The sequence below is a fragment of the Danio aesculapii genome, chromosome 6, assembly GCF_903798145.1.
Source record: "Danio aesculapii chromosome 6, fDanAes4.1, whole genome shotgun sequence".
In the NCBI taxonomy this organism is placed as follows: Eukaryota; Metazoa; Chordata; class Actinopteri; order Cypriniformes; family Danionidae; genus Danio; species Danio aesculapii.
In genome coordinates this window covers 12,586,606-12,614,105 of record NC_079440.1, presented here as the reverse complement: position 1 = coordinate 12,614,105, position 27,500 = coordinate 12,586,606, and the positions used below count along the sequence as shown (strand labels likewise).

The following is a 27,500-nucleotide window of genomic DNA, read 5'->3' as shown; positions in this document are numbered from 1 at the left end:
CGAGTCATTGACCCCATCACCCACCATTGCGACTTTCAGACCTCTTTCCTGCAACTCATGAACCTTCGCCACTTTATGAGAGGGTAAGACTTCAGCAAACACCTTCCTGATGCCCACCTGTATATAGTAAGAGTGTAAATACTCTAGTAAAACTCTACTAAATCCCAAATTGCAAAATAGATGTCAGGAATGTGTCAGTCACATTAACAAAAATTTGAACTTACAGGTAAAATTAGAAATTCATTAGTTCATATTAATTATTCTGACCTTTAATTGACCTTTCAGGTGTACCAAGAATATATCCATGAAGTTTAGGTCAAAGTAAGTCACTGATCATTCATTATATCATGCTGAAAAAGTCGTTTTTAGGATGAAAGCAAAAGCACACTGCTTGTGTGTCTCTTTAAATGCAAATGAGCTGCTGCTCCCGGCCCCCTTTTCAGCCAATCTCAGTCTCAGTTACCCTTGCTAACCCAAATCAAACATCTGTATTCATTTTAGTATACAGTTTAAACTCCTAATGTACTGTTTTCTGCGTTCACAGACACAAAGTGGACATGCATACACAAGCATCAAACTCTCCTCATTCTCTTTAATATCAAGTCAAATACACATTAATGTATGTCAAAAGCAAGCAAAAACAATTTCACATTATGTTAGTTCTGTGTGTGAATGTAAATAGTTGGGGAAGAAATTGCATGAGTATCAGTGATTAGACCACAGCTAGTTTACAGTAAATTCAGTATATAGGGAGACCTAAATGAAACCTCAAAACTATGATCGAGACATCGAAGTTTGGAGAAAGTCAGTGAAATTTGTGTTATATAGTGAATCACCTGCTTTGGAGGGGACTTTGTTTTATATGGCCCCACACCATAAATATAATTCAGAATTCTGCATTATGTCAGCTTGTGACATTTTATACTATTTTTGTATAACCATTTACCATTTTAGATCAATATATATCATAGTGTTCAGCATAAATGAGGACACCCCTCACAGATCTCTCTTTTAAAATAATATTTTCTATAGGATGCTTTACAGTAATATATTTTATATATATTTATATATAATATACAAAGCCAAAACTTTTCTAACAAAAAAAGTAAAGATCATGGTCCAAAAATTAATACAATCAAATTAATATATCGGGGGAAACAGGAAAAATCAAGAGAAAAATTAAAAAATATATATCATAGTGCTAATTTTATACATAATAATAATAATAAATAATAATAATGGTGATGCAGTAGGTAGTGCTGTCGCCTCACAGCAAGAAGGTTCGAGCATCGGCTGGGTCAGTTGGAGTTTCAGTGTGAAGTTTGCATGTTCTCCCTGCAGGGTTCACGTGGGTTTCCTCCGGGTGCTTCGGTTTGCCCCACAGTCCAAAGACATGTGGTACAGGTGAATTGGGTACACTAAATTGTCCGTAGTGTACGAGTGTGAATGAGTGTGTGTGGTTGTTTCCCAGAGATGGGTTGTGGCTGGAAGGGCATCCGCTGCGTAAAAACGTGCTGGATAAGTTGGCGGTTCATTCCGCTGTGGCGACCCCGGATTTATAAAGGGACTAAGCCGAAAAGAAAATCAATGAATGAATAATAATAATAATAATAATAACAATTATGAATAATAATAATAATAATGGTTCGAAAGACCCACCCATCTTCTCACAAAGTCCAGAATTTGGCCTCTATATGAGCTCATTTGTCCCACTTTTTGACAGTATACCATCACAAATTGTGAAAATAACCAATAGAAGAAGGCTTTAAGAAGAATAATCAATAAAAGAAGGCTTTTATTATTTAAATGGACATTCTGACTGAGGAAATGAGATGGCCAGTTTGTTATTTGCCTATAGGCTACAGTTTTTGATTTAAAACTATTTTTCGTTGTTTGTTTTTTATGATGGATGATAATAAATTAGCAATTCTAATATCATTACATTATATATAAAACTGTTATAACTTACAGTTTAAATGCACATTTGTAAATAAACATAAATTTTTGTAAACAAAAATTGGTACGATAAGCACTTTGACAAAAATGTACAAAGTATTTTTGTTACATCAAAAAGTGTGGTAATGATCAGGGATGGACAAAAATATATTGAAATGTATTTTAAAATAAAATACTAAATACCTTAATTTTAGATGTATGAAAATAAACTACAAAGGGAGCCTGTCATTTCTTTGCAAATCTTCCATCAATTAGACCTATTCGATCAATCCCTTCCCCATTAAAGTGACTTAGTGAAGTAAACAATGTTTGAGCGAATGTGGCCAGTAAAATTGCCATCATCTCTGTACAATGATTACTCAACCTCTTAATATTTTAAAAGAGTGTTAAACAAAGAGTTAATTTACATTTTTTGTTGACAGAATTTTTCAGAAATCTATTTTGAACTCTTCAATACTCAATGTAATAACTACTATTATTTGTACATTATACTCTTTCTCCTAAGATTTTGTCAATTCTTCTTTAAATGGAAGAGTCAATAGCATCCAACGCGCCAATCAGAGGGTGCATTTATAGGATGTAGATTTCTCACAATGTATTTTACAGTATTTTAAAAATACAAGACACTAAAGTATTTTGATACAAACTATAAGGCCATTTTCATAAACCCTATCAAACACAAATTACAAAATATAGTTTTGTATTTAAAATAAGTATTTGAAATACATGTGTCATAAATACTGCCCATCCCTGGTAATGATAACCATCTGACAAGCTAATCCAGCACAAATTAATGCTTAAAATGTCACTAAAATGCAGTATTGGAACCTCGAATATCTACAAAAGGGTCCACTTTTTGAGAAGAAAGATGGGCCTCATACAGTATATATTTCTGTTTTCAAAACAAAAAGAATTCCTAAATCTCTGGAACCGCACTATTTGCATACGACAAACAACGCCCTCTTGTGGACATGTCAACATACTTCAGGTTTTGTTTGAAACAGACAGGTCACACATTTCCAATGAGCCTTAGTTGTTTACTGGGCAAAAAAGCAAACGTAAAAGTATATGTTTGTGCACCTGTGTGGCGATGGCGCGGGCAGTGCGTCTGTTGTCTCCTGTGATCATGAAGACTTCTATTCCCATGCTGCTCAGAGTGTGAACAGCCAGAGCCGACTCTGCCTTCACTGTATCTGCCACAGCTAACATGGCACACAGCACACCTGAGAAGCACACACAAACAAAGAATTTAATATATATACCTTAGTAAAACAACAAAATATGACATTAAACTTGTGACCTCGCATTAATAAAGAGACTAAGCTGAAAAGAAAATGAATGAAATGAAAAAATCATTTATGAACTGGGACTGTACCATCGATGGCCACAAGAATGGCTGTCTGTCCTTTAGTCTCATGGCTGCTCATGGCATTATCCACATCGGCTGTGACCTCCAGACCGTTCCTCATCATCCACTGTCTGTTCCCGATCAGCACAGAGTACGAGGGACTGTCTGGAAAACACAAACACATCTGAAATAAATAATTACAGGGAATATTTAACTGAATCAACATTACCCTTGCACTAAACAGTCAGTAAACAGTCTAAGCTACTATGCTAATACTGTATAAATATGACATCAACATTACATATAAAGCACTACAAATGATTTAAAGTCTGCATGAACCGGAAGCTGCAACTGTTTTTTTTTTTTCCCCGTATTGCGATGCAGTTCCTTAATAAACATTGAGAAATGAGTGAATGAATTATTGTATCTCAGCCTATCCTGTCCTATCCTGAGTTCACATAAATGGAAAGATTTATTCAGTTTTCAGATAATGTATAAATCTCAATTCTTAAAAAACTGACACTTATGACTGATTTTGTCATGGTCACAAATATTATATGAGAGGGAAAAATGCTTAGCAAAAAAACCCATTTAAAGAAATATATTTAATATTTAAACCTTACACTAGGAGGCGCTAAAACACACATACTCACGCACACGTTTCCCTTACCTGACCCTGAATCAGTGTCTGCCACAAGGCTGCTCTCATCTGTTGTGACTCCTTGGAGGGTGACGAGAAGTGGTGTTTGTTTCGCCGCGGATGCTTTTGTTTCTTGTGTCTTTGGGCTGTTCTGCAGCAGATCCTCAACGCTGGACACTTTACAGCTGATTCCACAGCCGGGAACAGCCTGGAAGTCATGGCAGAAGCCCAGAGTCTCTGCTCCCAACTCCTACAGAGAGACACATTTACATACAGGCAAACCTTTTTTAACACTCAACAGTGCTTCATTTATTTATTCAAACAGATGGTTGGATGGGAAGTGGCTTCCATAAGTTTTTGAGACATTAGTATACAGTAGTCAACATTTGAAGTGGATCACCACCTTTCTACTGCCACAGCCATTTCACCCTGCAGCCCAAGACCGGTGAATCTAAGCAGGGCTGAGCCTGGTCAGTAAATCTATGGGAGACCACAGGGGAAAACTAGGTTGATGTTGAAAGTGGTGTTAGTGAGGCCAGCAGGGGGCGATCAACCTGCGGTCTGTGAGAGTCCTAATGCCGCAGTATAGTGAAGAGGACGCTATACTGTCAGTGGGCGCTGTCTTTCGGATGAGACGTTAAACCGAGGTCCTGACTCTCTGTGGTCATTAAAAATCCCATGGCACTTCTCGTAAAGACTAGGAGTGTAACCCCGGTGTCCTGGCCAAATTCCTCCATCGGCCCTTACCCATCATGGCCTCCCAATCATCCCCATCCACCGAATTGGCTCAATAACTGTCTCTCCACTCCCCCTATAGCTGTCTTAAGGCAATTTTGAAAAACATTTATGATTCAGGTCGAATGTTGACAGTTGTTTATGGGTGATTCTGTAACTTTATTACTATGAGTTGTAGTTTGCATTTCAAAACTGTAAGGAAGCTGTTTGTTAAAAGAAATTCTTAATGGTATCTGGTGACGTGGTCAATTTAAATTATTCAGTGAAAGCTAAACATAAGCATACAGTATAATGAATCAACTCTGTTAGATTAATCATGGTAAATGAATCGACAACTTGACACTTTTTAACTAGAAATCACACTTGCTACATAAAAGTACATGAAACTAATGGAATTAAAAACAACCCATTGTCATAACTTCTGTGCTCCTTTTGATTCTGTGGTAACAATTTCGACGTTTTATAAAAATAACATTTGATTTAAGGAGACTTTAAATCAAAATACTTTCTCAGCAAGTGAATTTATACTTTCAGTATCTAGTTGTGGCATGATTTATGGACATAGTTTTTAAATTAGAAAAATAAAAGAAATTAAATATACCCCAAAAATACAATGTAATATTTTTATTCTATAAAACAGACAAAAATATACATACTAGTTCACGAATTAGTGAGTTATGAAATATGATTTTTTTTCTTTTTTAGAAAATATCATATTCTAAATATTAAAATAATTACAAATATTACATTTTGAAATAAAAGCTGAAATAACCCATTTAGTTATAGTTTTAAGTGTAATGTTGTAGGCTTTTATAAATACAAATAAATTAAGTATTTTTATAGTTTTAATACATAATAGGGGTAATAAACATACAGTCTAATTAACTAAATCATGATATTCAGTAGTATGACATTTTTTTAAGAAAATATATTGTATTTATTCAAATATTTTTATTTGATATTATATTTATTTTTATTAAATGCTGTAGAATTAGGAAAATACATATTTAAGGCTTATATAAATCAAACAAATAAAACATTATCCAAAAAAAGTAAAATTAAATATTTTTATTACATAATAATGATTAAAATTACTAATAATTAATAATAATTACTAATAATTTACTAAATCATGATTTTCAGTAGTATAAGATATTTTGGGGAAAAAATGTATTGTATCTATTCAAATTTTTTTTATTTATCATATATAATTTATTATTTATTAAATACGGTAGAATTAGAAAAATACATATTTAGGGCTTCTATAAATCAAATAAATGAAATTATCCAAAAAATATGCAAAATTCAATATTTTTATTTCATAATACTGATAATCGCTAAATCATGAATTTCACTTGTATGACAAAATTATAATACGTTATAATTACATGTCAGTACATATATAATTACAAATAAACATATAATTACAAATATTTTCATTTGAAAAAAAGCTGAAAGAAATAGACTTTGTAAACCAAATGTGCTGCAACTATAGAATCCGCCATACTGTATAAGCACATATAACGCCTGAAGGCTGATCATAAAGTTTGAAAGTGTGTTGAATCTGCTGTTTTTTCTCAAACCTCTTTGCAGTACTTTGCAACAGCCATGCCTAGCGGGTGCTCACTGCTGGCCTCAGCCGTGCCCACCACTGCCAGGACCGTCCGCAGAGGAAGCCTCGCTCGGTCCCACAACACCAGCACACGGGTCACCTGCGGCACACCATTAGTAATGGTGCCTGTCTTATCAAACATTACAGCGCCAACCTGCAGAAACAGCAGAACACACAGGCACAGTATAACAGCCTCTTCTCATTCTTCAGAAAACAACTGTTCAAAATAACTAATGGTTAAACATTGATTCTTTTTCCCCTTTTTATTCATTTAAAACCCATTTTAATCTGTTTTGAATCATTTTTATTCTTTGTTGTTTTAATTTCTTATACTTTTGTTATACTTATAGTTTGTTTTACTCTTATGTACAGCACTTTGAATTACCATTGTATATGAAATGTGCTACATAAATCAACTTGCCTTGCCTAAACATCATGGTTATTCAACATTTTGTATATTCATTCATTCATTTTCTTTTTGACTTAGTCCCTTTATTCATCAGGGGTCGCCACAACGAAATGAACCGGCAACTTCTCCAGCATATGTTTTACAAAGCGGATGCCCTTCCAGCTGCAACCCAGTACTGGGAAACATCCATACACACTCATTCACACACAGACACTACTGCCATTTTCATTAATTCATTCATTTTCTTTTCGGCTTAGTCCCTTTATTAATCCGGGGTCGCCACAGCGGAATGAACCGACAACTTATCCAGCCCATGTTTTACGTAGCGGATGCCCTTCCAGCTGCAACCCATCTCTGGGAAACATCCATCCACACTCATTCACACTCACACACTACGGACAATTTAGCTTACCCAATTAACCTATACCGCATGTCTTTGGACTGGGAGTACATGCATACTCCACACAGAAACGCCAACTGACCCAGCCGAGACTGGAACCAGCGACCTTCTAGCTGTGAGGAGACAGCACTACCAACTGCACCATTGGTAGTCCTGGCTGCACCAGCGTTGCCTACTGCCTATTTAGTTTATTCAATTCACCTATAGCGCTTGTCTTTGGACTGTGGGGGAAACCAGAGCACCCGGAGGAAACCTACGCGAACATGGGGAGAACTCCACAGAGAAATGCCAACTGGCACAGCCAGGACTCGAACAAGCGTCCTTCTTGCTGTGAGATGACACAGTGAGATGAGAGTGCTAAATCACTGAGCCACCGTGTCGTCCCTTTTTGTATCTTATTTGTAAGTATTTCAATATTGGATTGAATATCGATTCTAAAAATACTGGGATTACGTAAAAATGTCTGAAAATAAATACAAACATGCATGAAATTTGTTTTTAGTTATTTAAAAAATTCTACTTTTTTTATTTGGAGGAACTTCATCATTTGTTTAAAGAAAAAAGCGGAATGGTCGTGATATGATATTCATCGTAATGATATTATAAAAATGGCTAATATTGCAAAGGAATTACACTCAAAAAAAAAAAACTTTTTTTTGCTCGTTCAAACTACTTATTTAAAATGAGCTGAAACAACACAATTTTTAAGATTTCATTTGGACAACTTAATTTTTTATGTTCAATCCACAAATTAGTTAAAAGTGTTAAGTTAACTTAATCAGTTTGTGCTGGAACAACATGAATGAGTTGTGTGGAACCCTGCAATTTTTGCGGTGTATGTAAATAATCACATATATTTTGCTGGATGTTTTATATTAAATGTATACTGTATACAGAACATTGTGGTTTGTAAAATATCTTTGTGTTTGATGTTGTTCATCTCAGTGCCCCGTTTATTTGACCAAAACCATAAAACGGCAATATTGTGAACTATTATTACAATTTAAATCATTCACGGTACAAATTTAGCCAACAGAATGGAATTTATGGAATAATATGATGTTATATATAAAACAATAATAATACAAATGTAATATAATACTCATAAAGCATTCATCCAATAAACAGAATTCATTTGAAAACATGTTTCTTTCAAATAATGTACTGTAAGGGGTGGCACAGTGGCGCAGTGGGTAGCGGCTGGGTCAGTTGGCATTTGTGGAGTTTGCATGTTCTCCCCGTGTTGGCGTGGGTTTCCTCCGGGTGCTCCGGTTTCCCCCACAGTCCAAAGACGTGTGCTATAGGTTAACTGAATAAACTAAATTGGCCGTAGTGTATGTGTGTGAATAAGAGTGTATGAGTGTTTCCCAGTGATGTGTTGCAGCTGGACGGGCCTCCGCAGCATAAAACATATGCTGGATAAGATTGTGGGTCATTCCGCTGTGGCAACCCCAGATGAATAAAGAAACCAAACCGAAAAGAAAAAGAATGAATGAATAAATAAATTTACTGTAGATGTTTTAAAAGTAACCCTAAATCACTTTAAAGCTTCCTTTACCTTACATTTTCTTTAAAAAATTAACTGTAAAAATCCTAGTAACAAACTTGAATGCTTTTGTATAAACAGTTTATACTTATATTAAAATCCAGCAAAATTCAAACAATTACAATATAGTTAAAGAATGCAAAAAGTTCACCCTAAAATGAAAATTCTGTCATCATTTACTCATCCACCACTTGCTCCAAACCCATTTGAGTTTCTTTCTTCTGTTGAACACAAAAGAACATATTCAGAAGAATGATTGGGGAAAAAACAGCCATTGACTTTCACAGTATTTTTTGTTCTTACTATTGATGCTTTTTTTCTATGTGTTCAACAGAAGAAAGAAACTCATAACAGTTATAGTAAATGAACATTTTTGGGTGAACTACCCCTTTAATAAACAGACTCGGAAGAAATTCATATTGAGCATTGCCTTGTGGGCCATTTCCAGCGGTTCTCCTCCCTTTATGAGGATGCCGTTCTGTGCGCCCACCCCTGTGCCCACCATCACAGCAGTCGGGGTGGCCAGACCCAGAGAACAGGGGCAGGCGATGGACAAAACAGTGATGGAGGCCTGGAAGGCAAAGCGCACGATCACCTCTGTTCGCGAGATGTTTTGGTTGTAACCCTGTAGACATCACACACAGGTTATAAATATTTTTGAACACACAGACCTGTGAAATGAAGAATATTTTGACACAGTTCATAAGTTGCTTTAACTCACAGGGAAATTCTTTGCCACAACGTCAAAGTCCAGAAAGCCAATGATGAGCCATGCTGTCACTGTTAGGATAGAGATCACCACTATGAAGGGAACGAAGTAGCCACTCAATTTGTCTGCTAACTGTTGAATGGGTGCCTATCAATAGATAAGGACAATTACATCACTGCAGAATGATGGCAAATCATCTAAATTAAAGGGTTAGTTCATCCAAAAATTTTAATTATGTTAATACCTTCCTAACCGTAGCACCCACTTTTAAACATGAGAATGACATGTTCAACTTAAATGATTGCCAATGATGATATGGATAAAAGCATCTGCTAAAAGAATAAATGTAAATGTGCACATCTGTTTACATGAGCAACAGACTCTACACTATACCTCTTAAAGGTTTGTTTTGCATATGTGTGTTTTGTTATGCGCAGTGTTGGGTAAGTTACTTTAAAAAAGTAATAGATTACAAATTTCTGACTACTACTGGAAAATTGTAATCTGATTACATTACTAATTACCTCATGTAAAAAGTAATCAGATTACTAATTACTTTACTTTGAAGTTACTTTTAAAAGATAAAATATACCTATAAAAATACAAAATATACTGCAGCTCTTTATGTAATTTAATATTCACCGAAAAACATTATAATGGGTTGATTACAGCAGCTTGACATATTCAAAAGACTTAAAGAGTTCACCCAAAACTTAAAATTCTTTCATCATTCGCTTATTCCAAACATGTTTGTCTATTTATTTATTTATTTATTTATTTATTTTTAAACATAAAAAAGACTTTTAGAAGAAAACTGGATACCAGTAACCATTGACATCCATAGTATGCAAAAGCACTGCAGTGTTTGGGTGTTCTGTGTTTGTCTGAGGTAATTAGTCTACCGAAATGTGTATATTCCATACAAAGTTTGAAGCTGATCGGTCAGTTCTTGTTGCGTGACTTGCGGTTTTCAACTGGAGCACCTGGAAAATTCGAGCGTGCTCCTAATATGTGCACGCAAGTTGCGCGGCTCCATTGGAAATAACAATCTTGCGTGTGAACGGTCCCTTGCTTCTCTTCACATTCAGAAGATACTTTTACTCCCGATCATACACTCCCATTTTTCCCAGGAGTCTCCTGTATTTCAGACCCATCTCCCGTTTTGTTATTTCTCCCGGAAAACTCCCGTAATTTCAACAGTCCTCAGCTTATTGGTACAACACCCCCGGACCGCTGACTTTGGTATAATATCTGATCGCAGTGGCTGCCCGAAACCCGGTGCATAGTCCAGACACCTACATATCCCCAACCACTACGCCGCCGCCCCATCGCCCACACCACCCCTCAACCCCAATCCCACCGCTCTCCAGGATTTTCAGAGACATACAGTATGTTGGCAGGTATGCTCCCGATCCTGCACAAAAATCTAATTTAGCCTGTTTAGGCTGAGTTGGGCAGCCATGTTTTGGGTGCTAGTGTCCTCCTTGGTGACGAGTGTTGTCATAGAATACTTTTTGTTCAAGAGCTTGAACAAGTTGCTGGTCGAGTTAAAAGCAATCGAAAGCTCTTTAGAGACTGGACATAGACTGCATTTCACAGCATTATTTTGTTTTTACGCTCAATGAAATCAAAGTAATGTCTGTATTTCCACTTGAAAAAGCAGCCACTCTCATATCAGCAGCCGTTTCAATCCGTGTTCTCCAGCAATTTAAAAGCACATGCTTATTAACTGACGTTGCAGCAGAAAACATGATTAAAAGAAGCAATTTATTTCTTCTAAAAACTATATTTGTAACACAAGTAACACAATTACATTGACTTTAGTAACTGTAATCAAATTAGACAAATTTAAAATGTAATTTGTTACATTAACGTATGCCCCAAAAATGTAACTAGAATACAGTCATGCCTTACTGTGGAACGCGTTACACCCAACTCTGATTATGCGTTACCTTTGACGTCTGGGCCTCTTCCACTAGTTTGACGATTTGGCTAAGTGTGGTCTCTGATCCTACATGTGTGGCTTCCACCAGCAGAGCTCCATGAGCATTAATCGAGCCTGCGATCACACAACTGCCTGCTTTCTTAATCACCGGCATCGGCTCTCCTGAAATTACAAATATTGTATGATTTTGTATGTTTACAGTTGAACCAGTGAAGTCACATGGATTGTTCTGACAATGTTTTTGGCTCCTTTTCTGAACTCTAAACTGTCTATGAAGGATAAGGGAGCTCTTGGATTTCATCTAAAATATCTTCATTTGTGTTCTGGAGATGAACGAAAGTCTCAGGGAATTAGAATGACATGAGTTTTTCAATTATCATTTCAATTTTCAATTATCTGTTTAAATTAAAGCCTTCATGTCATTTGGGTTGCTCCTTTTTAAAGTAAATCACTGGGAAAATCAACAATGTACCATGACAGATTTAGCATCTAAAAATGTTCAAACTTGAGGGTTAAAGTCTTACCTGTGATCAGAGACTCATCTGCCATAGACGTGCCCTCAATGACCTTCCCGTCGACAGGGAACTTTCCCCCGGGTGCCACCTTCACCACGTCACCCCTCTGCACCAGATCCACACACACCTGCTCCTCTCTGACACATGACAGAAAACACATCACAGCACACACATCACTCACTGCCATCTAGTGCAGATGCTCAATCCTGCTCCTTTGAGATCTCAACTCTCTTACAGAGGTCAAAGTCGGAGAGCTTCTCAGTTCAATCGCTGTCTCACACTCTTTTAGTGTATTTATGGCCCTCTGAACAATTACTTATGAGGAATTGATGTTAATATGATATCAAATAAATGCACTTTAAAGTTGTCATGAAATCTAATTTTACTCTTCTTCCTTTTTTAATTTTAAATTTAGAGGCCATGCAAAATGTCCAAATGTCATTGCAATAGAAAAAAAGAAAGAAAAAAAATCGCCCCACACCGCCGGCCATCTTACACTCTCCTTATTTATACATGTACACTACCTGACAAAAGTCTTGTCACCTATGCAAGTTTTAGAAACAACAAATAATAATTTGACTTCTAGTTGATCATTTAGTATCAGAAGTGGTTTATATAAAAGGCAAAATCCTCTAGATTACACTTATTTTACCAAATTAAAATATGATCATGCCTTGATTTTTAATTATTTAATTAGGACACTAGAGTCTGACTTTGCTTAGACAAAACTCTTGTCGCTTAACCGAAATAATGTACATTATAGAATATAAAGTCATGGTGCTGTGGAAAAAGAATGAATATTGTGCATGACTCCCATGAGCGTAGACGACTGCATCCATACATCTCTGCAATGACTCAAATCACTTATTAATAATAAAGTCATCTGGAATGGCATTGAAAGCGTTTTTGCACAACTCCCAGAGTTCATCAAGCTTCTTTAGATTCTTCTTTAATGCCTCCTCCTTCATCTTACCCCAGATGTGCTCAATAATGTTCATGTCTGATAACTAGGCTGGCCAATCCTAGAGCACCTTGACCTTCTTTGCTTTTAAGAACTCTGATGTGAAGGCTGAAGTATGAGAAGGAGCGCTATCCCGCTGAAGAATTTGCCCTGTGGTTTGTAATGTAATGGGCAGCACACTCTGCAGATCTCTCGCACACCCCCATACTGAATGTAACCCCAAAACCACGATTTTTCCGCCAAACTTGATGTGAATGTGGGTTCCAAAAGGTCTTCTGTAGTATTTGTGATGATTAGGATGCAGTTCAACAGATGATTCATCTAAAATCTACCTTCTGCCACTTTTCCAAATGATCAACTAGAATTCAAGTTATTATTTGTTGCTCTTACAACTGGGATCAACAAAAAGACTTTTGTCACGTAGTGTATATAGTAGTACTTTGTCATAATGTAATAATATTATCTTGTAAAATATTATGTACTGTCATCATGCCGAATAAATCAGTTATTAGAAATGAGCTATTAAAATTATTATGTTTAGAAATGTGTTGAAAAAAACTCTTCTCTTTATTAAACAGAAATTAATCTAATTCTGACTAAAATTATTCTGACTTTAAATGTTGTCACGATATGGGGAAAAAAGGACACTCTTAGCTTACATTTCATATTGACTTTAACGCAGAGATTCAGACAGAGAATGGCAGGCAAACATCAACAACCTACCTTCTAATCTTAAGTTTGGTACTGCAATTACTAACTGTACTGGCTATGGAAGGCGAGTTGCAGGGTGGGATCATGTAGGCTTTCAGTGCTCTCAGGCTACTCCATTTTCCTGATTTCATATTGAACCATTTTGTGTTAACCACTGTAGCTCTTTTTCCTCCATAGTAAATGTGTTGTGTCTCAGATTGGTAGACAGACAATAAGAGCTGCTGTCATGTTATCTTGATTTTGGAGGCACAATCATGTAAGACATAATTGCATAGGAATCTTATTCTGAATTTATTACGTCATGTTATATGTTATGTTATGTTATTATTTACATTTATTAAATATTTTCACTTTTATAATTTATTTATAAATGACTTACTATTAATTTATTTACTTATTTATTTACTTAATTGTTTATTTAATTAATTACTTATTTTTATTATTAATATAAAGGCTAAATAATATTATTTAAATACTACCAAAATTATTCTGATTGTCATTGCTCTTTACATTTCTGTTATTTCCATTTTTGTTCTATTGCAGTTTATGTGTTCTGTGTTTACCATTTGCACTCATAATAATAATAATAATAATAATAATAATAATAATAATAATAATAATAATAATAATAATAATAATAATAACAATAATATTAATAATAATAATAATAATAATAATAATAATAATAATAACAATAATAATAATAATAATAATAATAATAACAAAAAACCAATAATAATAATAATAATAATAATAACAATAATAATAATAATAACAATAATAATAACAATAATATTGATAATAATAATAATAATAATAATAATAATAATAGTAATAATAATAATAATAATAATAATAATAATAATAATAATAATAATAATAATAATAATAATAATAAAAACATACTCTTGAGGGGTCATGTTCTGAATTTATTGCTTATGTTTTTCCATCAGTGGATATACACACAATTCTTTTATCAGCCTCAACTGACCACACACAATTTTTAATGTGCATTTGTATAATTTAAGCACTACTTGGTATTTTTTTAAAAATATAATATCCAAAAATTTACTTTCAAAACTGTAGATGGAAAGCTATTGGTATAAATCTTGTGAAAAAAAATCAAAGCTGTCTCAGAAAAAAAAATTGGTAGCAGTAGAGCTTATTTTTGACAGAAATGCTCCCTGTCTGTCAATCATTTTGTGTGTTGGGATTTGCTGGCATGTCTTTGAAGAGGGAAACTACTCCACTAATCACAAGAGTATAGGTGTTCATTTTGACAGCAATAAATTTCATACATATAAATGAGAAGGTTGATATCAAAATATTGTGTCAAAAAAAGGATGCTGACCCCTGCTAGAATGAATCACTCCTTAAGTATCTAATCTTTAATGTTTGATTTAATTCTTGATTTAATTTAATGCTTGGTTTAAATAAAATGTGAAATAATAGTTTGTGTAAGGAGTGAAGTGAACCTGATGATGGTGTTGTCGGGACCCAGGGACACTATAGTGGCGTCTGTTGCCTGAAGAGACATGAGTTTAGCCAGAGCCTCTGAAGTCTTACTCTGCAAGGACAAAGTAAAGCAAAATCATGTGTTGTTTTTTCACTCATGCTAAAATATCAAGCCCATGTATTCATGTTTTTATGGAAGTGCCGTTGCAAATTTGTAATGTGTGTGTGTGAAATCTGCATATTAAGGTTTTCATAAACACATTGTGATTCTCCAAAGCTTTCATACTAAGGTTTGTTTCAAATTTACAAAAAGACAACTGAAACCAAGTGTAAACAAAAAGCACACAATCTCAGTGGCATTGTGATTAACCCTAAGAAGCTTTATAGGAAAGATAACATGTATTACTTTTCATTTAAATATAGTAACATCAATATGTATTTACAGTAGTCAACATTCGAAGTGAATCAAAAACATTTTTATAAATTCTCCTAGGACAAAAATGGGTGTTTTTCAAAAGTTTTAGGACAACTTTGATGTAAGGTGGTGATCCACTTCAAATGTTGACTAATGTATATTTATAACATTTTACAACAATTCATATTATAAATTATATATAATACTTTATCCTAAATATATTTAAATATACTAGCTTGTGTTGTCTTGTTTTAAAAATTATTGTAAGGAAAAATTTTATATTGTTTGAAAAATTTATATATGAGCAATATCACACGAGTAGCAGTGCGATATGGCTGTATATCGGCACTAGTGGGAGGCGTGTGTTGGCTCGAGGCTGCAGGCTGAGTGCCTTAGTGTCCCTCCAGTGACAAAATACAGCCATATCGCACTGCTACAAGTGTAATATTGTGTTTATACAACAGTTCGACGGCATAATCGTGTGTATAAAAAAGTTTAAAAAACCCTTTTTTTAAAAGGAACTACTTTCTTCTGCCATTCATTCACATCTAAAGCTGACCGCCAGAACTGCAGAAACCGTTGCTACTTTCCAAACGTCACTTTAGATTTAGTATTTGAATGATTCTCTAGCGTAATTTCTAAAATGAAGACAAAACAGGTGATTTGAAATGCCATCAGTGTACAGAGATTTCCCAGTATTTCTCTGTTGCAATCAGATCACAATAATTGACCCCGAAAAAGCCAAAGCAAAGCAAACACTACCAGATTACTATGGTTTAAATACAGCACTAAAAAATACAAAAGAAACAGATCAACTTGTCACTCACCTGTTCTGTAATGATTTGTTCAGCTGTAGTTTGAAAGGTACGCTGAAAAAATGCAGTTTTTCTCCCATAAGGACTTATTAAGGCGTCTCTGTCGCCATCTTGTGGCCAAAACGTCAACTGTCTTTGCTCTGCTCAGTATGACAGGCTGATGGCCACCAATGCACTGAATCTAAATTATGAATATTTATAATAGGCACTATACTTATAAATAAACTGCATAGTTGCGATCTAAACAACTACGTTACGTCTCTCAAAAGTGCATTATACTGTCCAACAGCTGCAATATTTATCAAACTCGATACTCGATACCTATACTCAATCCTCTGCTTGCCACTCGTGTGGGCAAAGTAATACACAAGGCTGAAGAGGCTGTACGAGTGCTGACATTACTTTAATATCTCACAGCTATCAGCCAATCAGTATCGAGAACCAGACAGAACTGTTGTATAAATGAGCAATATCACACAAGTGGCTGTATATCTGCACTGTTGTGATGCGTGCATTGGCTGGAGGCCCCAGGCCGAGTGTTTATTATATATTTTTATATATTTACATATGGATTTATATATAATTTGTGGATTTTCATATTTCAAATTTAGATGTAAATTCTGTATATAGATATAAATAAACATTTTCTCAAATATATGAAGGCAATTGTGTATTTATATTGGTACATAATACAATAAATGACTGTATCGTGACTGTGTATATATATATATACACAAATTCTTTTATTTTTAAATTTACTATTTTTTCTAGTAACGTTAAAAAAGAATGTTACAATTTTACATTGTTTTTACATTAAACATTATATATATATATTAGATATTTTGCATCTGTTACTGTAAATGATTTAACCAAACACGGATCAGAGCAGTTTGAGGATTCTCCTCTTACCTGATTCATTTGAGCATTTTTATAACATAATGATAGCTTTGTCACATGAAGCATATCAATGAATGCATGACAGTGAGATTACAGCAAACACACAGTCATACACCACAGCTGCTCTAACAGAAGAAATTTGCAGTGATATGTCAAATCATTATAAACATATGCAACTATATATACAGTAGTATATGTAAATTTGGATGAAATACAATAGATAGTTTTTGGATGTTTCTTTACCTTAGCAATGTGCTCCAACCAGCGTCCAAGAGCAATGAACACAAAAAGCATTGGCGGCGTATCAAAAAACGTCAGAGGACTCTGTTTGGCTCCTTCAATCATGGCTACGATCAGCACTGTGAATGAATACACATATGCAATGGTGGTGGCCAAAACGATGAGCACGTCCATGTTGGCTACACCATGTCTGAGTGACCGGTACGCTTGTATGTAGAAGTAACGACCACCTAGAAACTGAACAAGAATTAGAAAATAAGAGTATTGAAGAGTCATTGGTTGGCAGTAAACAAATATATATGATCTTGATGAAGTGTAGATCAAATATATATTGATCAAATATATATGGTCCCATGAATTGCTTTAAAGTGTGCTTTTTTGATTCGATGTCTGATGTAATCTCAACTGAAACATAAAGACAGGGGACATAAAGTGGCTCCTCCCTTTTTAACACTAGAACTACCAAAATAAAATGTTTGCAATTTAAAAACCTGAAATAAAAGACATATATCTATAATTCCCTGACTTTTCCTAAATATATGTATATTTTCTTTCTAACATTGCTATTTTATTTACAAAACATGAAAAAGCTATAAGTATTTCTACCTTTATTTACCATGGCAAATTATGGTCAAAATTATTGCATGCATTTCAGTGTCTGTGCGCCTCTTCAGTGAATATGCCTGCCTCTGTTGTGTAGCTACAAAAACATAACTTTACTTTAGATTTGTCTTTCTAAACAGCATATTCAGTACCGCGAATAAGCCTTCTTCTCTGCTTGTGAAAGTGAAAATGAAGGTGATGCACGAACATTAGCTGGTGGTCTAGTAGCCTAGCTAGGTATTCACTCACCGGCCACTTTATTAGGTACACCTGTCCAACTCCATTTTAATGCAAATTTTTAATTAGCCAATCACATAGCAGAAACTGAATGCATTTTATGCCTCTAAGACGATCTGCTGAAGTTCAAATTGAGCATCAGAAACGTGATTTGAGTGACGATTTGAATGTAGCATGGTTGTTGTTGCCAGACGGGCTGGTCTGAGTATTTCAGAAACTGCTGATCTACTGGGATTTTCATGCACAACCATCTCTTGGGTTTACAGAAATGGTCTGAGAAAGAAAAAATATCCAGTAAGCGGCAGTTCTGTGGCCACAAATGCCTTGTTGATGCCAGAGGTCAGAGCAGAATGACCAGGTTTGAGCTGATAGAAAGGCAACAGTAACTCAAATAACCACTCGTTACAATAAAGGTATGCAGAAGAGCATTTCTGAATGCACAACATGTTCAACCTTGAGGCGGAAGGGCTACAACAGCAGAAGACCACACCGGGTGCCACTCCTGTCAGCTAAGATCAGGAAACTGAGGCTATAATTTACAAAGACTCACCAAAATTGTACAATAGAAGATTGGAAAAACGTTGCCTGGCCTGATGAGTCTCAATTTATGCAGCAACATTTGGATGGTAGGGTCAGAATTTGGCGTCAACACCATGAAAGTATCGATCCATCCTGCTTTGTATCAACGGTTTAGGCTGGTGGTGGTGGTGTAATGGTGTGGGGGATATTTTCTTGGCACACTTTAGGCCCATTAGTACCAACTGAACATTGTGTCAACCAAAAGTACCTTGTTGAATCTAAGCCACAATGGACTAAGACCCAGTACTAGTAAGGTGTACCTAATAAAGTGGCCGGTGAGTGTATATTTATAAGCTGTATTACCAAAAAGATTGTGTTTTTAGGGTCATGACCTAATTAAACATGACGACAGACATTCAACGCTTAATTTGATTATCTAAATGCAAGCTTTGAATTTAAATATGATGTGATATATGACGTCTTATATGAGAACGCTATGGTAATTCTAGTAGTTATAGAATTCAGATTCTTCCAATGTAAAAAAAAAAAAACAGCCAATAGTGTTTTGTTTTTATTACAGCTCTGCCAGTAAGAGTGGAGTTGAAGTGAATCAAATGAAAAGCAAGTAAGAAGCATGATAATTAAGTTAATTCATTAAATTAAGTGACATGTGACAATTGATTAATGAAATGCATTTATATGAGAACCTTCGGTAACACTTTATAATAACTACACACTATGAACCATTTATTAAGCATTAGCAAATAGTGAATTCATTGTTTGTTAAGCATTAACTCTACATTAATAAACATTAATAAGCAGTTTATAACTGAAGCTACAAATGCTGTATTTTTGACTTACAAACACATTTATAATGCACTTAATAATTGTACGTTCATATTTTGTTAATGATTTATTTTTTATTACTAAATTGAGTATTGCATTACTTACAACCCAGTTATTTAAGCATAGTTGGTTGTTTTTTCATTCAGAATAAGTTAGTTGATTATTAATAAACTATTAAAATTAACATTTATAATTATTATTATTCAGGCATATATTAATAGCTAATTTGTATGTTAATAAACGCTGTTTTGACTCAACTTCATCCAGTTTTGTGACCTAATCTAAAGAGAGGACTATTTATGTTTTATAAATCCCGAATAAATGACAACATAAGGTACAGTTAAATTCTAAACAGGAAAAAAGAACATAAACGACATTATTCATACATATTTGTTTAAAGATACACAAATGACACTGTATCAAATAAAAAATAAATCTTTGTAATCTTATCTAAAATAAAAACTACTGGACAGTTTAAACATTGCATCTTATTATTCAATTCAATTCAATTCACCTTTATTTGTAAAGCGCTTATACAATGTAGATTGTGTCAAAGCAGCTTCACATAAAAGGTCACAGTAAATAGGAACAGTGTAGTTTAGTTTGTAGTGTTTAAGTTCAGTTCAGTTGAGCTCAGTTCAGTGTGGTTTAATAATCACTACTGAGAGTCCAAATATTGAAGGGCAAATCCAACGATGCGCAGCTCTACAGATCCCGAACCATGCAAGCCAGTGGCGACAGCGGAGAGGGAAAAAAAACTTCACTGGCGGAAGTGAAGAAAAAAAAAAACCTTGAGAGAAACCAGGCTCAGTTGGGCACGACCATTTTAATTTCTCCGCTGGCCAAACGTCTTGTGCAGAGCTGCAGTCTCAGCGGTGGAGGCTGGAAGCTGGCCTCAGCGAAGACTCGTCTGTCATCTTATTATATTGTTAAATCATTATATTGTTGTTGTTTTATGCAATTTTATGTCATATTTTGACACTCCTGTTATTTGGCAATGTTTAAACTTTACAGTAACTTTACTTTTTAGATAAGATTGCAAAGATATATTGTTCATTTGATACTGAGCCTTTAATTGTCATTTATAAGGGGTTTATAAAGCATAAATATTCCTCACTTCAGATTCGGTCACAAAACTGTACGAAGTTGAGTTAATAAACCATTTATTAACATACATAGTAACCATTACTATATGCCTGAATAATAAGATATATAAACGTTGATTTCAATAGAGTTAGTATCATTTACTAACTCATTCTGAATTATCTTAAAAAAACCAACTACTCTTAAATACAAACGGTTTGTAAATAACGCAGTGGTTAATTTAGTTATGAAAAATAAATCCTTAAAGTATCAAAGTACAATTATTAAGTGCATTATAAATGTGGTTGTAAGTCAAGAATACAGCATTTGTAGCTTCAGTTATAAACTGCTTACTAACGCTTATTAATGTAGAGTTAATGCTTAACAAATAACGAATTCACTAGATGCTAATGCTTAATAAATGATTCATAGGTGTAATTATAAAGTGTTACCAAACCTTCTACCTAGGTCCTGTACCTGAACAGGTGTGCAGAGCAGGAAAAAGGCCAGGTTAATGATGGAGAGACCAGGGAGGATGTTCTGATCTACAGGCATGGAGCCACCATGTTCCTTGTGCTGACTGTCCATCACCATCATGTAGATCATCAGACCCATCACTGGGATCCCAAACACAAGGCTGAACAGAAACGAATGCTTCCATCTGCAGGTACACAGCAGTTTACATTTTTACACTCACACTCTCTCAGACAAACACACATGCGAAATAAATGAGGTTAAAAAAGATACTTGCTGGCGAATTTCCTCTTGGTGGTCCAGCGTGTTGTTCAATCCCTCGTTTTTTAATAGAGACACACCAAAACCCAAATCCTAGACAACAGGAGGGAAAAAGAATGCTAGCAATTTACAATAAGGCACACAATTGATTTTAGTTATTTACATGAACAAACAATAACCAATACTTGCACAGCATTTTAAATCATAGTTTAACACGTACTAATGAATTATTAAAATCCAGTGCTGTGCTTGTTAATGGCAGTTAATGCACTGTGAGTTAACATGAACTGCATTTTCAGTTATTGATGTTAACAAAGATGAATAAATGCTGTAATATATGTATTGTTCATTGTTTAATAAATACATTAACTATTTGTTCCATATTGTAAAGTGTCACCAAAATAACACAAACACAACAGTTAAATTAGATTAATTATCCTTATTCACTATAACTACAATAAGAAAATGAACCTAATTAAAAGTAATAGTCAAATCACTCGGGATTTTAAGAATATTTTAAGTATGGAATGAAGTCAACTAAGTTGTGTAAAAGTAACAATGGATGTTTAGTCATTTTAAGCCTACTGTGTCATATTTTAAGTACTCTGTTTGTTTTACTCAGGGCCGGCGCATCCATAGAGGCGACCTAGGCAGCCATACCTTGTTTCTAGTCCAAATACCTAAAATTAAGTGAGTTTTTCCTTAAAACAAGTAAAATAATCTGCCAATGGGGTAAGCAAAAAAATCTTGTCAAAAGGAAAAACAAGATTATTTTGCTTACCCCATTAGCAGATTATTTTAAGGAAAACTCACTTAAAATTGGCATATTATCTCTGAAAACAAAACAATATGTTTTGCTTGCCTAGAAAATGCTTCTTGTTATAAGAATTTTTAAATATTTGGACTAGAAAGAAGACAAATCTAAGTAAGAAAAGCATTTTTTGCCATGTAGAGCGCCAGTTCAGCTTGCTCCGGCCCTGGTTTTACTCAAACAATGTAGTACTGAATTAAGCAATGCTTTTGAAGGATATGCTTCTCCTAAAAACAAGTAAGTGATACAGTATATTACTTATTGCAATATAAGGCTGGTAACAGTCAACGTTTTTTGAACATTAAAGGGAACCTATTATACCCCGTTTTAGAAGATGTAAAATAAGTCTCTGATGTCCCTGCATGTGTTTGTGAAGTTTCAGCTCAAAATACCCCACAAATAATGTTTTATAACTCTTTAAAACTGCCCCCTTTTAGGCTTTGATCCTAATTGTGCCATTTTGGTGACTGTCACTTTAAATTCTAAGGAGACTGTGCTCCCAGGCCTCGTTTCTAGTGGGTCAGCATAGTGGCAGATTCAAAAACAAGACTAACGTCCTATGCTAATGAGGGAGAGATTGTCACTAATGGGCGGGGCTTTCTCCCTCTGATGACAGGTACAAAGAGAGGACGTCAATCAAATGCAAAATTTATACATTTTACCATTAGAAGTTGGTTATATTCGAAGACTGTTGTCACACAACTGTGTTTAAACCCCTTATACAAGTGATTTTTGCACAATAGGTCCCCTTTAATGTCATTTTGAGAGGGAAATTAACACCAGTTTTCATAAAACAGCAAGTAACTACATCTAACTACATTAGCAATGATTGTACAGTGTAAATATACCTGAAAAAAAGCTTAAAATGCAAAATGCCCCAGTATTTTTACCTTATTATTTTCACATTTCCGCAAAGTATACTGCAAAGTATACTGACACTGTCAAGTTTATACTAGTATTATAGAATTAACTTTTTTCATTGTTATGCCTGAACTAGACAGAAATTACATCTGTTAATTCTGTAGTATTATTTTTTTAATAATGCAAATATGATTGTACCTCAATTATTCGGACGATGTCTCGAGAGCCTACCAAATCCGAGTCAAACTTCACATGGGCTTTGTTTGTGGCCAGCGCGACGGATGCTTCCAGGATTCCCTTTGTCCTCAAGAGTTTGCTCTCGATGTTATGGACACAAGATGCACACGTCATACCGGTGACCTGATGAAATATTAGCATCAGGACTGAAATCCACAAGACTGAAACCGTTCCAGCAACAAGCTTGTGTGTAATTTAGTTTAATTATATTGTTATGAATATTCTTGTTCTATAGATTGTTATTATTGTTAACATATATTTAGTTAACAAATAACTTATGGCCTCCACTTTGTAAAAATACATTTAAAAAAATTGTGTATAAAAGTGTTTTAATACTACGTTCAGGGCTTGATCTTAACTTTTTTGATCACCAGTCACTGTGGCTAGTAGTTTTTCAACATTACTAGTCACTCGCCATATTTACTAGCCACAATTTTGTTGTTGGGAAAATATATATTTGTATGCATATATTTAACTTTGGCATGCTAAAATTACTTAATTTAGACTCAAGATTTTTCAGAGCTCAAACTAAGTATTTACAAAATTTTCCGCAGGACACATCAAAAAAAAAAACTAATTAATTTCCATAAATGTAAAATAATTTAAAATGTTCAAAACAAGCAAAATATTGCTGTATACATACACTTTTTATTAAACAAAACTTTGCAAAGTTTTTATAAAACAAAAAAATAATAATTGACATTTTAAAAATTAGGGCAACGCGGTGGCGCAGTAGGTAGTGCTGTCGCCTCACAGCAAGAAGGTCGCTGGTTCAAGCCTCGGCTGGCTCAGTTGCCGTTTCTGTGTGCAGTTTGCATGTTCTCCCTGCATTCGCAAGGGTTTCCTCCGGGTGCTCCTGTTTCCCCCACAGTCCAAAGACATGCGGTACAGGTGAATTGGGAAGGCTAAATTGTCCGTAGAGTATGAGTGTGAGTGAGTGTGTATGGATGTTTCCCAGAGATGGGTTGCAGTTGGAAGGGCATCCGCTGCGTAAAACATATGCTGGATAAGTTGGCGGTTCATTCCACTGTGGCGACCCCAGATTAATAAAGGGACTAAGCCGAAAAGAAAATGAATGAATGAATTTCTAAAATTATTGTCATGTATCTAGAACTATGAACAGTGGTCTATCCGTGCTAAAGGTCCCAGATCACGAGTTCACTATACATAAATGGGAAGTTAATCACATATTAAAGCAATGCTATTGTAAAAGATGATAATTAAACCATGAATATAAGAAATGACTGTAAAAGAATGCAGGTGAAAAACATACTGTGTGGTAATGAAAGGATGATCACCTGTACACAGTTAACGTTAGGCACATTAATAATCTGTTCAAAGAATGGTTAAAGTGAAAGTGACAACCTTTGCTGCATACACAGGGACATTTTTTTTATGAATCTCAAACTCTTGAAAGCAAGCATCGCTTTTTTGTTCAGTCTATTTCAAAGGGAAGCGATCGCATCAGTTGCATTTCCAGGCACGGTTGCTAATTCGTGCAAGGAAGCCCTTGTCAGTGAGTGAGAGTCTCTCCATGCATGATCATCCTCTCATTTGGTGTTCACCTGCTTTCTTTTGCTCGCACGAACACAGTTGTTTTTGTCAGTCGTGCTGCTTCTTGATGGGCATTCTTATTGTCAAACTTTGCTTTTAAGAAAACTACATGTTAAAAAAAAATTTCAACCAGGCAAAGTGGCTAGTGGGTGTGGTTATTTAACTCGCCACAGCTTAAATCTACAAGCATTAGGTGGGTTGGCGAATGTTAATGTCAAGCCCTGACTACATTTATAATCAATTTAAACCAAATAAAGTGGTAGTTGTGGTGGTGGTGGTAGTGTTATGGGCATTACAAAGATACAAGTGATCAAATCTGAATAATATTAAATTCAGTTTGATAAACTTAAAGAGAAGAAGAACATACTTATAATAGTGCTGGGCAAAGATGAACCGTGATTATTCGCATCCAAAGTTTGTTTTGACGTAATATATATGTGTGTGTTATATACAGTTTTATGTATATGCGATTCACACACATACAAAATTATACAAAACAATTTTGTTACATCGATATTTAAACATATATAATTTGTGTCATTCTTTCATTCGGCTTAGTCCTCTATTTATCAGGGGTCGCCACAGCAGAATGTACCGCCAACTATTCCAGGATATGTTTTACGCATGGATGCCCTACCAGCCACAACCCAGTACTGGGAAACACCTATACACTCTCACATTCACACACACATACATACACTACAACCAATTTAGTTCATCCAAGTCACCTATAATACATGTCTTCGGACCCCGGAGAAAACCTAAGCCAACAAAGGGAAAACAGGAAAACTCCACACAGAAATGCCAACTGGCCCAGCTGGTACTCGAACCAGTGACATTCTTGCTGACAGGCTAACCATAACCATATACAAAAAAAATACACATAGTACACACACTCAAATTATTCATTCATTCATTGATTTTCTTTTGAGCTTAGTCCCTTTATTAATCTAGGCTCGCCACAGCGGAATGAACCGCCAACTTATCCAGCATTTGTTTTAAGCAGCTGATGCCCTTCCGGCTGCAACCCATCACTGGGAAACACATACACACTCATTCACACACACATACGGACAATTTAGCCTCCCCAATTAACCTGTACCACATGTCTTTGGACTGTGGGGGAAACCGAAGCACCCAGGGAAACCCACGCGACACTCAAATTACATTAAAAAATCTTTTATTTTGAATACGATTAACAGCAATTAATTTTTGCCCAGCACTAATGTTTTTTTGTTGACAAAATCTGAAAAAAAATGGTCATAGCAACAAGATCAAGCAGAAAAGCACTCACAGAGAGATCCAGCACACCGCCCTGGACTGAATTCTCTTCCATCACTGAAGCACCAAACCCCAAGCGAGAGATAAGCTGGACGATCTGTGCTGGGTCCAGAAGGCCTGGATCATACTTCACCTCTGCCTTACCAGCCATCAGGGCAACTAACACAGATTTAATACCTAGGGAAACATCAATACACATACTAATCAATCCATACCGTATATTTTATATGCTTTATAAAGTATAGTTCACCCAAAAATGAAATTATTTTCATTGTATTTAATTATGTCATCATTTACACAGCCTTTACTGGTTTTAAACCTTTATGAATTCTGTTAAACACAAAAGAAGATATTTAGAAACATGCTGGGAACCTGTAACTATTGACTTTCATAGTGTTTTCTACTATGGAAGTCAATGTGTACAGACTTTCAGCTTTTATCTTCTTTTGTGTTCAACAGAAGAAAGAAACTCAAAAAGCGTGAGTAAATAGTGAGTAAATTTTAATTTTGGGGTAAACTTTAATTGAACTTTCCCTATTATACTATATGTAATTTTTGACAGATGATTTATAATACATAAATTCCTCACTTTTGATAAAAGCAATAAGATGCTGTTTTTATATGCTTGCCCCCACCCCACTCCCCCCTTTCAAACAAGGGCTGTGACTTTACAGCATGTGCCTTAGTTCTCTTTGCGTCAGGGTTATGTCAAAAGCACACAAGTGCCTCCTTTCCACTAAGCGACATGCTTCAGAACAGTACACTATGGTTTATTGCAGGTCACCCTGATCAGATTTGCATTTCCACTGCCAACAGTATCCTTATGGTACATGTGGTGTGTGCCAGAAAAGTTGTGATCGAAATCATTGTTGCTTGAATAAGAGAGCCGTACAGGCAGTTTACAAACTGCATCATTTTCAAACACAAGTATGTCAAATGTAGAAGAGAGAAAAAGAAAAATAGACAAATAGAAAGAGAAAGCGGTGCCTCTTATGCTTTCCACATATGCAATGCAAACTGACTCATAAACAACAATAGAGGACATACAGAAGATTGTGTTCTTGCTTTTTGTCTGTTTGTCACAAGAAGATACCAGCTTTGTTTGGTATGGTAGAGTTCGGTTCGGTACGCTTTTATGGCCGTTTCCATTGTCAAAAGGTACCTAAAAGAGAACCGGACCACTTTTTGGGTACTCTTTCGAAAGGGTACCTAGCACAACAAAAGGGTACCAAAAGGCAGAGCAAGACGCACAGCTGAACGCTATTGGTTTACAGAAATACGTCACTGACTCGTGCAACAAGCCAGGAGAATGAAAACAAAGGAACCGCCATTTTTAAAAACACAGCCAAGACAATACACTGTAATAATATTTACATATAATAACGAGCCATGGTCTAATCGAGCTTAAACAAACCTTGTCGTCA

At 35.2% G+C, this 27,500-nt stretch overlaps 1 protein-coding gene across 1 annotated transcript in view; it reads right to left on the bottom strand.

The window, feature by feature from the left end:
* Window positions 1-27,500, bottom strand: part of atp7b (ATPase copper transporting beta) — a 38,771-nt gene that overhangs the window by 2,772 nt on the left and 8,499 nt on the right. Inside the window, exons 4-18 of the mRNA XM_056459559.1 lie at window positions 26,090-26,253; window positions 23,203-23,364; window positions 21,349-21,425; window positions 21,075-21,258; window positions 17,313-17,546; window positions 14,963-15,054; window positions 11,825-11,952; window positions 11,308-11,462; window positions 9,368-9,502; window positions 9,077-9,271; window positions 6,263-6,445; window positions 3,975-4,194; window positions 3,332-3,469; window positions 3,037-3,179; window positions 1-117 (exon numbers count right to left, since the gene is read on the bottom strand). The exon at window positions 1-117 is cut by the window's left edge and continues 87 nt beyond it. Of these exons, the coding sequence (XP_056315534.1) occupies window positions 1-117; window positions 3,037-3,179; window positions 3,332-3,469; window positions 3,975-4,194; window positions 6,263-6,445; window positions 9,077-9,271; window positions 9,368-9,502; window positions 11,308-11,462; window positions 11,825-11,952; window positions 14,963-15,054; window positions 17,313-17,546; window positions 21,075-21,258; window positions 21,349-21,425; window positions 23,203-23,364; window positions 26,090-26,253 (2,327 nt within the window). The remainder of the gene's footprint in view (window positions 118-3,036; window positions 3,180-3,331; window positions 3,470-3,974; window positions 4,195-6,262; window positions 6,446-9,076; window positions 9,272-9,367; window positions 9,503-11,307; window positions 11,463-11,824; window positions 11,953-14,962; window positions 15,055-17,312; window positions 17,547-21,074; window positions 21,259-21,348; window positions 21,426-23,202; window positions 23,365-26,089; window positions 26,254-27,500) is intronic.